This window comes from Corythoichthys intestinalis, chromosome 1 (genome assembly GCF_030265065.1).
Source record: "Corythoichthys intestinalis isolate RoL2023-P3 chromosome 1, ASM3026506v1, whole genome shotgun sequence".
NCBI lineage: Eukaryota > Metazoa > Chordata > Actinopteri > Syngnathiformes > Syngnathidae > Corythoichthys > Corythoichthys intestinalis.
Window position 1 is genome coordinate 83314790 of NC_080395.1, and position 12035 is coordinate 83326824.

At 41.9% G+C, this 12035-nt stretch overlaps 1 protein-coding gene across 4 annotated transcripts in view; it reads left to right on the plus strand.

Annotated features, from left to right (window-relative positions):
- Positions 1-12035, plus strand: part of LOC130921088 (adenylate kinase 7-like) — a 167248-nt gene that overhangs the window by 150153 nt on the left and 5060 nt on the right. For all 4 annotated transcript variants that reach the window (XM_057844733.1, XM_057844742.1, XM_057844751.1 and 1 more), the window contains one exon: positions 10755-10952. In XM_057844733.1, coding sequence (XP_057700716.1) covers positions 10755-10952 — 198 coding nt within the window. The remainder of the gene's footprint in view (positions 1-10754; positions 10953-12035) is intronic.

Consider the following 12035-nt stretch of genomic DNA (forward strand, 5'->3'; position numbering starts at 1 on the left):
TGCAGGCTCAGTATAATTTATTGTCCACATCAAAGGTTGAAATTAAATTGCTACACACTGTGTGTTTTTGAGTAGGGTGACAAGGCAGGTAAACTTTTCGCTCACCAAGCAAGATCCGCTGCCCTTTCAAGACTGATACCAAGAATAAAATCAATCTCGGCGGCAGTAGTGTCGGATCTTAACCTAGTAAATAGAACTTTTTACAATTTTACTCATATTTGTACACGTGTGATTCCTCGCCAGAGCTCTGGGACGGGGATAATCCGCTGGAGAGACTCAGGTACCCAAGAGTCAATGCTGAGTTGGCTTGCAGAATGCGAGGCCCGATTTTGTTAACGGAAGTGCAAGAAGCACTTAGTCACCTACAGAATGGTAGATCACTGAGGCCTGACGGTTTTGGCGTGGAAGTTTCTAAAGCCTACTCAGATGCAATCTGTCCACACCTGGTCAACGTCTACAACGATGCCTTTTCTCTTGGTAAACTACCCTCAACTTTCTGAGTCCAACCTTTTTCTTTTATTAAAGAAGGAAAAGGAACCCAATGAATGTGGAAGTTATTGGACAATTAGCCTTTTAATTGTTGATCAGAAGATCCTTGCCAAGTTCCTTGTGACGCGTCTACAGCAAACCCTGCCTACTCTCATCGCTGCCCACCAGACAGGCTTTATGGCCGGTCGAGACTCGTCGTTTAACACCAGGAGACTTATTAACATTATTGGTTCTCCTAGCTCTGAGGTACCTGAAGTGGTGATCTCATTAGATGCGGAAAATGCATTTGATATGGTGGAATGGAAGTACTTGTTTTACACTCTAGCAAAGTTTGGTTATAGCAATGATTTTATTCAATGGATCAAAATGCTCTATCATTCTCTTACTGATCAGGTTCTTACAAATGGGGGTATGGTCAGTTTCATTTTCCCTTCAGCGGAACACCAGGCAGGCTTGCCCCCTCTCTCCCCTTCTGTTTACCCAAGCAGTGGAACCACTGGCTATATGGCTTCGTGAAGAGACACGAGTAGTGGGCATTACAAGGAACGACGTCGCCCATAAGTTATCTCTTAATGCAGACAATTTGTTATCGTATATGTCAATTCCGGTTTAGTCTATCCCGATTGTTACTGACATTTTAACTCAGTTTGGCAAATACTTTGGATATAAATTAAATTTTGGAAAAAGTGAACTTCAGCCTATTAACTCTTCATCAATAATGATACCCTGTGTCCTCGTTTCCATTTAAAGTCGCAGCTGAGGGATTTCGATACTTGGGCATTTTTATCCCTTCTTCGTTTGATGACCTTTTCAAGTACAATTTTTGTCCGTTAATTGACAAATGTTAGGTTGATATGACACGCTGGTCAGTGCTCCCACTCGAATTGACTGGCAGAGTTAATTTGGTCAAAATAGTCATACTTCCTAAATTTCTTTACCTGTTTTAGCACATCCAGATCTTTCTAACAAAATCCTTTATTCATCACCTAGATGAAATAATTTCTGCATTTTTATGGCTTAATAAGCAAGTATTAATAAAACAACACTGCCTAAGAACCAGGGAAGCCTGGCTCTTCCGAATTTTGTTCTTTATTACTGGGCATGCAATATTGTAAAAATCAATAATTGGCTTTTTGGAGACACTGACTTATTTCCCTCATTGGCCTGGATTGAGCTAAGATCCTCAAGGTTGTCGTTGAAGTCTCTCCTAACTGCAAAGCTTCCTCTAAAGATTCATCATCTCTCCCAAAATACTGTCGCCATCAACTCATTAAAAATTTTGATTCACTTTCGTAAAAACTATGGTCTGGTGGGTCCTTCAACTCTTGCACAAATAGCAGAAAAACATTTATTTCCTCCATCCAACCTTTACCCCACCTTTTGACTTGGCACAATGTAGGCCTGGTACATACAGTGGGGCAAATAAGTATTTAGTCAACCACTAATTGTGCAAGTTCTCCCTCTTGAAAATATTATAGAGGCCTGTAAATGTCAACATGTAAACCTCAACCATGAGAGGCAGAATGTGTAAAAAAAAAAAAACAACAACAAAAAAAACAGAAAATCACATTGTTTGATTTTTAAAGAATTTATTTGCAAATCATGGTGGAAAATAAGTAGTTGGTCAATACCAAAATTTCATCTCAATACTTTGTTATGTACCCTTTGTTGGCAATAACGGAGGCCAAATGTTTTCTGTAACTCTTCACAAGCTTTTCACACACTGTTGCTGGTATTTTGGCCCATTCCTCCATGCAGATCTCCTCTAGAGCAGTGATGTTTTGGGTCTGTCGTTAAGCAACATGGACTTTCAACTCCCTCCACAGATTATGGGGTTGAGATCTAGAGACTGGCTGGGCCACTCCAGGACCTTGAAATGCTTCTTATGAAGCCACTCCTTTTTTGCCCTGGTTGTGTGTTTGGGATCATTGTCATGCTGAAAGACCCAGCCACGTATCATCTTTAATGTCCTTGCTGATGGAAGGAGATTTTCACTTAAAATTTCTCGATACATGACCCCATTCATTCTTTCCTTTACACAGATCAGTTGTCCTGGTCCCTTTGCAGAAAAACAGCCCCAAAGCATAATGTTTCCACCCCCATGCTTCACAGTGGGTATGGTGTTCTTCGGATGCAATTCAGTATTCTTTCTCATCCAAACACGAGAACCTGTGCTTCTTCCAAAAAGTTCTATTTTGGTTTCATCTGACCATAACACATTCTCCCAGTCCTCTTCTGGATCATCCAAATGCTCTCTAGCGAAACGCAGACGGGTCTGGACGTGTACTGGCTTCAGCAGGGGGACACATCTGGCAGTGCAGGATTTGAGTCCCTGGCGGTGCATTGTGTTACTGATAGTAGCCTTTGTTACTGTGGTCCCAGCTCTCTGTAGGTCATTCATTAGATCCCCCTGTGTGGTTTTGGGTTTTTGCTCACCGTTCTTGTTATCATTTTGACGCCACGGGGTGAGATCTTGCATGGAGCCCCAGATCGAGGGAGATTATCAGTGGTCTTGTATGTCTTCCATTTTCAAATAATTGCTCCAACAGTTGATTTCTTCACACCAAGCGTTTTACCCATTGCAGATTCAGTCTTCCCAGCCTGGTGCAGATGTACAATTTTGTCTCTGGTGTCCTTCGACAGCTCTTTGGTCTTGGCCAGAGTGGAGTTTAGAGTGTGACTGACTGAGATTGTGGACAGGTCTCTTTTATACCGATAATGAGTTAAAACAGGTAACATTAATACAGGTAACGAGTGGAGCCTCGTTAGACCTCGTTAGTAGAAGTTAGACCTCTTTGACAGCCAGCAATCTTGCTTGCTTGTAGGTGACCAAATACTTATTTTCCACTCTAATTTGGAAATAAATTCTTTAAAAATCAAACAATGTGATTTTCTGTTTTTTTTCCCACATTCTGTCTCTCATGGTTGAGGTTCACTCATGTTGACAATTACAGGCCTCTCTAATCTTTTCAAGTAGGAGAACTTGGACAATTGGTGGTTGACTAAATACTTATTTGCCCCACTGTATGTACCAGGCCTACAATGTGCCAAGTCAAAAGGTGGGGTCAAGGTTGGTGGAGGAAATAAATGTTTTTCCGCTATTTGTGCAAGAGTTGAAGGACCCACCAGACCACCATCTGTATGATGATGGCCGCCTCATGAACTTCGAGGAGCTAGTGAAACACTTCAGCCTTCCTCAATCTCACTTTTACCGTTTTTTTTTTTACAAATGAGCCCCTTTATTCAAACTACATATCCAGATTTTCCCAATCTGCCACCAAAAACCTTGATCGAGTCAGTGCTTAACTTAGACCTGGCCCGCAGGTGAACTATCTCGTTTATTTTTAATTCTTTAGATTGTCCGAGCCCTCAGCATATTCGTTCTTTAAAGCAAAAGTGGGAGGATGAGTGAGACCGGGACCATTCTATCGGACAATCGGTGGAAGCAGATATGCAAACTCAATTTTTCTTCAATTTGTGCCAGGCATGGTCTATTGCAGTGCAAGGTAGTTTTCAGAGTACATTACACCAACGCTCATCTCGCAAAAATGTATCCCACTACCATTGACAGCTGTAATAGATGCAAACAATCACCTGCCAACCATTTGCATATGTTCTGGACATGTCCTAACCTTGCTGGTTTTTGGCACCAGACTTTTGATACTCTGGAAAATGTGACTGGCACAAACTTGGCGAACGATCCATGCATTTAACTTTTTGGCTGCCCTCCCCTATCACCCGCTCTGTCGGCGCCAACACGCCATATATCGCTTCCACGACCCTATTAGCGAGACGTCTTATTTTGCTTAAGTGGAAACATGCATCATACAACAGTTGGCTCAAAGAGGTTCTGACTCACTTGAAGTTAGAAAAGATAAGACTCTCGCTTTCTGGTCGGGAAAATATCTTTCACAAAACCTGGCAGCCCTTCAGCGACTACTTGGATGGATTATTAATTTCCACTGAATAGCAACCAGATGCCCCCCCCCACCCCCTTAATTTCGAGTTTTGTTTATCATAGCATTCATGCATACCTACTGTGCATACTTACGGTATGCTTGAAATGTGTTTTTTGTTTTCTTTGAATTTCATTTTTTTATTTTTAAATTTTCACTACTATTATTATCTTGTGTAGGGTGTGTGTGCATGTGTGTGGTTCATGCAAAATAGACGAGGACTTGTTCATGATACAGCCAAACTAAACTGTTTATTCCTCGGAATTATGGCAAAGACTAAGTGTTGTTATAAACCTTTTTTTCTTTCTTTCTTTTTCCCACTCATACCAAATGTGCCATTAAAAAGACTAATTGATTTGTTATTTTTAATGTGGCTGCGAATTATTAAATCATGTCAATATATACAAAAGCTCAAATAAAAAGATGTATACAAAAAAAAAAAGATTTCTGTGCTTGTGACTTTTCAGACTACCAAAAGAGCCATCCAGTTTCAATCTGGATGGGCAAAAAAATCTGATTTTGGCTGCCACACACTCAAACACCCCAGCATGGACAGCCTATCGGAAGGACAAGATATACAAAATGTAGAGTACAAAATATTAACATATTTAATTTTATACATTCAAAGGTTGACATTGAAAGTCAATCTTTTTCATTTGGCCTATTATTGGACGGACCAATTTTGACTTAGATTTTAACACACTTTGCCTTCATGCCAGCCCATCTCTCAACTACTGTATATGTATTTTCTAATACGTTGGTTGTAATGAGATTGATTTGGTGTTCAGTCTAACTTGCCGTAAGCAAAGCAGATGTTGATGTGACTTATGAGTAAATACAAGAGTTGGATAAACAGTGAGGAGCAGAACAATTTGCACCCCTTGTGATTTTGCAAGTTCACCCACTTACAAAATAGGTACTGGTGTGACATTTCAATCAGAGATGCATTTCCACTAATAGAGACATAATCTAAAAAAAAAAAAAAAAAAAAAAAAAGTACTCACATTGTAAGATTTTTCAATAATTTATTTGTAATTTTGCTGGGGTTCATAAGTACTGTATATGCACCCCTGAGAAAATCAGTGCTAATATTTAGTGCAGAGGCCATTATTTGCAGAGGTCAGACATTTTCTGTCTTCACCAGGTTTTTACATATGGAAACAGGGATTTTGGCCCATTCCTTCACGCAAATCTACGCTTTCAGGTTTAGGGGCTGTCGTTGAGAAACATGAAGTTTCAGCTCCATCCAAAGATTTTCTATTTGATTGAGGTCTAGAGGCTGGTTAGGCTACTCCAGAACCTTGATATGCTTTTTACGGAGCCACTCCATGGTCAGCCTGGCTGTGTGCTTCGGATCATTGTCATGTTGGGATATCCAGCCACGACTCATCTTCAAGTCTCTGACGGAAGGAAGGAGGTTGTGGCTCAAAATGTGATGATACATTTCACCATTCATCCTCTGCATTACAGTATACCATTGCCGAAAAGCTTCCCCAAAGCATGAAGTTTCCACCCCTTTACATCACGGTGAGTATCGTGTTCTTTGGATTGTACTCATCCTTTTTTCCTCCACACACAACGGTAAAGTTTGCACCAAAAAGTTCTACTTTGGTCTCATCTGACCACAACTTTCTCCCATGACCCCCCGGCATCATTCAGATGGTCCCTGGCAAACTTCAGACGACCTTCACATGCACTGGCTTCAACAGGGGAACCTTTTGACATGGTGTCACAAGTGGGATCGCTTCACAACTACAGAATATACGGCGACTGTAACGGCAGGCTGGCAAAGTTTGGGCCTGCTGAGTCATTTAATTTTGCCGAGCCAGAGGAGTGGCAGGTATGGCGGCAGCGGTTTCCCGCTTCCGCGTTGAGTCAAAGCTCGACGGGGAAAGCGGTGACGTGCAAGATAATACGCTTCTTTACGCTATGGGAAGAAACGCGGAGCCTACTGTATATACGCCTCATTCTTATTTCCTGCCACCACACAGGAAACACACCCGGAATTTGACTGTATGACCGTTGTGGAACGTCATTCATAACCGCGCATGTTTTCACAGAAAAACACAGACAGCGTGAGAGATGTTAGAGACTTTTGTGCAGAGCCTGTACGAGCTTGCAAAACACTGAGTTTGGAAATACCAAGGACGAGCAGATTCGGGACAGGATTGTCATCGGAATAAGGGACAAGCATGTGTTGGGAAAACTGAAACTTGAGCCGGACTTAATGTTGTAATGGGACGTATATGTTGCACGTCAAAATGAGCAAATCAAGCAGCAGAGCGCTGAGCGCGATGGAAGTGGACTGAACGAGGTCAGACATAAGCAATATAACAACAGAGCAAAGGGAAGCAATGATGGTGCACGCAGTCACAGCAGGGCTCAGCAGTCACATACTTGGAACCAGGAAAGACGTAGTTCCCCAAGATGCAACCGAAGCCATGGGAAAAGTGAGTCATGCCCAGCCAGTAACAAGAAATGCAATAAATGTAATAAAATTGGACATTATGCAGTTGTGTGTCGTAGCAAAATTTCTAGAAGTCAGGATGGAAAATGAACAAGAGACACGTTGATGATGATACATTTTTCATTGGTGGACTATTTTTAGATGAAGTCGTTGAAGAAAACCCTTCAGTGATAGAAGAGCCAGTCTCAGATACTGACTGGAATGCAGAGCTACATGGTAATGGCAGCCCAGTAGATTTTAAAAGTGATAGTGGGGCGGACACCACTTATAGCAGAATGAACCTACCGTAAGTTACAAAGCAGACCGAAGCTGAACTGTTCTGGCCGACAGTGTATAACCCAGGGGGCAAAGTCACATGTCTAGGAACATGCTGCCCACATTGAATGATATAATTCAATTTTCAATTCAATTTTATTTGTATAGCCCTATATAACAACATGGTTGTCTCAGAGGGCTTTAAAGAGTCAATTCGATACACAGTCAGATACCGTAAATGAACAAGATGAGGTCATGTCCTGGGCATCCCCCATCCTTAGACCCTGCATGGCGGCAAGGAAAAACTCCAAAAACCCAGAGGGAAAAGAGAAACCTTGAGGAGAACCACAGTCAGGAGAGATCCACTCCCAGGACGGACAGGCTATAGATGCACCAGGACTGATGATGTATATTAGCAGAAGAAGTTACAGTTTGTAGAGATGCAATGGGGTGAGGGAACATGAGGGGGTCCATCTAGCTAGATGAGACGGGATGGGGGAAACGAGGACGTCCAACCAACCAGGGGTCAGGATAGTCAGGCGGCTGCGGCTGAAAAAATAGCCCCTCCCCCAGAGGGGAGGGGGGAAAGGGGACACCGGGTGACTAGTGATGAAGAGAATATTGTCAGCTAGATATTAGAATTAGAAAGGAGAAATAAAATAAAGACAAGTGGTAGATATAGTAAAAAACAGGGGATAGGACTCAGTGGCTGTACTTCCCCCAGTATTATAGCTCCGAGGGCAGCTTAGACTGAACTATGAGTCCAGTCTGTTTTCAAGTAGCCTGAACATAAACTTTGTCAAATAGGAATATTTTTAGTCTAATCTTAAATGTACAGACTGTGTCGGCCTCTTTAATATTAGCTAGAAGCTGATTCCCTATGACTGGAGCTTGTTAACGAAAGGCTCTAGCTCCTACTGTACTTTAGAGACCCTGGGAACCACAAGTAGACCAGCATTCTGAGACCGAAGTGTTCTCCTGGAGCGGAATGGAACCAGAGCGTCTGTGAGATAAGATGGCCCAACACCATTAATGGTCTTAAATGTAAGAAGGAGGATTTTAAATTTAATTCTAAACTGGACTATTAGTTCCTGTTAAAAGTCTTGCTGCTGCTGCCTTCCTTTTAGGACAAGGAGTAAGGAGTAAGTAGTAAGTAAGGAGTTACAGTAATCCAATCTAGATGTAACAAACGCGTGAATTACTTTTTCTGCATCGTTTTTAGATAGAATATTTCTAATTTTGGCTATGTTACGCAGGTGAAAAAAAGGCGTTTTGCAGGTTTGTTTAATATGAGCTTGAAATGATAGGTCTGGGTCAAATAGAAATCCTAGGTTTTTAACTGTGGTGCTAGAGACTACACTCACATTGTAAAATTGTGTGTCGTAAGCATAACAAGGAAAGTAATGCTATGTTTTCTGATGATATTGCCTAAAGGCAGCATATACAATGTACACAAGATGGACCCAAGGTTTCAGGTGGCAAATTCCTCTCCACTCTCGACGCATCTAGTGGTTTCTGGCAAATTCCGCTAGACCTAAGCTGCTGGAAATTGACGTTTTTTACTCCAATGGGTATGTTTTGTTTCAAGTGACTTCAATGGGTAGATTTTGTTTCAAATGACTTCCTTTTGGAATAACGTCAGCACCTGAAATTTTTTAGCAACTAATGAGCAATTTACTGAGGGGTCAGGATGAGTAGTCATCATCGTGGACGACATTCTTGTCTTCAGAAAAAGTGAAGAGGAACATTACCAATGTTTGGACACAGTACTGCAAGCCATTAGAGTGTCAGGCCTCAAGCTCATTTGAGCAAAGTGCCACTTTGGGAAGACTGAGCTACAGTTCTTTGGACACATCATCAGTGCAGATGGCATAAAGCCGGACAACGAGAAAGCCGAAGCCATAATACAAATGCCGAGTCCAACAAACGTGGACCAACTCTAACAGGTGCTGTGTCTAATAAATTATGTTGGCAAATTTCTGCCAGGATTGTCAACAAAACTGGACCTAATTACTTGCCTGGTCAAAAAAGAGCGCATGGGTTTGTGTAAAACCTCAACAGCATTCGTTCGACATGGCAAAGGTTATGCTTGCAATAGCACTGGCACTGTGGTCAGTGCGGATGCGAGCAGCTATGGGCTGGGAGTGGCACTACATAATAACTGGGGTGAGGGTGCCCAGGTGGTAGTCACTAGGGCCGCATATGGGAGTCTTCTTGGCAACTAGGATGAAAATTGTTCATTTGTGGCAGGTTGGTACCACCGTTTGGGATAAGGACAGGTTGATGATCTTGCGGAAGATGTGGGAAAGCTGCTTTGCACAAGCTTTAAGGACTTTAGGAGGTATCCCGTCTGGGCCAGAAGCCTTCCGCGAGTTAATTGTCTGGAGGACACACCTCATCTCTGTCTCCTTTAGGGTGAGTGGTGGGATGCAGGGTCCCGAGGGCGATGGTGACTGGACTGAAAAGGATAAGTGACGATATGGTGTATCAAAATGAGTAAATAAGCAATTCAATTCCTCACTTAGGGATTCACTTAGATCTCCTGGTGTAACCTCACCGCCCATGGAGTTAGTAATGTTTTGCAAGCTCCTCCATCCATCTCGTCGTCTGATTATCTTATGTCAGCATCAGCCAGGAGTGGGCTGACTTTGCGCACGACGTCAGCTTAGAACTATAACTATGTCCATTATCATATTGCGAGGGTGTGACGTGGATTATCAACAACCCGCATACAGGCCTGTTCTTATCATTTAGTGAATCATTTCTCGTATTGAAAAGGCTCTTTTGTCTGCCCACAAAAACATCATTTATCATGCACTCATACTTTAGATGTATTTTATTGTTGTAATATTTGTTTTTGTACTTAAACAGTAGAAGCAGGAATGTCAATGATTATCGATTAGCATGTTTGCAAAAATACAATTTCCCTTCAGTATGCAGTTCCACTTACATTAGATCACTCTCTCCACCTAAACGCCCATCTTGGAGCCAGGAGAATGATTTTAGGAGCAAAAGATAATAACAATGGTCTTTTCAAAAATTTGATTTCAAATTAATGGTTCATAAGGTCCGTATTGTTCACAAATTTACAACATATTGATGTCCACCTCATGTCAGTGAAGCTCTGCATCTGTCTTCCTGCAACTTGAGAACAAGCTCATTGAAATTGATTAGACCAGTTGTCTACCGTGTGCTAAACCCGACCCCATCTAAAGTGGCATGTTAAATGTGTCCCTTGTGTCCCAGAAATGTTAATTGCAACTTAGTGCAGATCAAGTCACCATTTTCCAAAACCTGTGATGTTTGTACTGGCAAAAAAAAAAAAAAAAACTTGTAGCGTCTTAGGTTTCACGTTGGCGTATACTAGCATAGTCATACTAGCATAGTCTATAATAATAGGGCTGTTCTTTGTTTTTGTCAATATTTTCTATATCACTCTTTGTATACTATTCTACTTTTGAGTATATACAGAAACTTAAAAATAAACAGCTAAGTGAACTGCTCATTGCATACTCACAAGAATTGCACAAATAGCAAATCTCTGCCACCATTTACTGTATAATCACTAATGTGTGTGTGTCTTGCAGAATTTGTTATATGCCTTGATGCATCAGATTCGTTTCTAAAAGATCAGGTGATCAACCTCTCTGAGAAGTTGGTGCAGGAAAAAAAATATGAGCAGGAACACTTCCTGCAAGTTTTAGCCAAATACAGAGAGAAAATCATGGAAGAAGAAAGCATCATCAATTACTTTGAAGACTTGGATATACATCCAATATTAATTGGTAAGAGCTTTCCTATTCAATACCATCTCATTTCACTTTTTGTAGTTTTCTAGCTACTCCCTGATTAGCTGTCATATTCTTGTCACTGGTCATCCTTCCTACTACCCCCCCCCCCACACACACACACACACACATTCCAGTTGATTGTATGCATTGATTGTATGCAGGATCTTGTTCTTTTGGTCACAACCCACGGCTCGTTACCTTTGGTCAGGTTAGGTACCTAGAGCCACCGGTAAATAGAGAGCTTTGCTTTTTGGCTCAGTTCCTTTACCACAACAGAATGATGAAGAGTCTGTATCACTGCAGATGCTGCATCTGTTGATCTCTTGCTCCATTCTTCCCTCACTCGTGAACAACACCCCAAGATACTTAATTTCCTCCACTTGAGGCAGGACCTCAACCCTGAAAGGGCATTCCACCTTATTTTGACTGATGGCCATGGTCTCATATTTGGAGGTGCTGGGTCTCATCCTGATTGTTCTCATCTCGATTGCTTTTCTTGGCCGCTGTAGTGAGAGTTGAAGATCGCAACAGAACAACATCATTTGCAAAAATCAAAGGTGCAATGATGAGGCCACCACTCTTAGGCCGACACTCTTAACGCCTCAGCTGTGCCTAGATATTCTGGGCATAAACTTGAACAGAACTGGTGATATATGGCAGTCTTGGCGGAGTCTAACCTTCACTGGAAACGGATCCAACTTACAGCGCATCAGTCATACGAGAACCGGACCACCCGTATAACAGGTTTCAATACCCTAGACCAGACCATGTCCAAAGTCCGGCCCGGGGGCCAAATGCGGCCCGTGGACAAATTTCATACGGCCCCCAGCCTCTGTCATAAAATCAATAACATCTGGCCCGCACACAGACTAATAAATTGGTCAGCAATACTGCAACCAGCATATAATGTAGCTTACAGACGAAATGCTGCTCCTCATTTACCCACTAAAAGGCAGCAGCACTTTAACCCTTTATTGCCAAATGTATCACATTTGATAAACCTAAAATTTCATGATTTTCAGACTAATTTAGAATTTTTATTTTTTTTGGGGGGGGGGGGGGGGGGATGATGGAGGC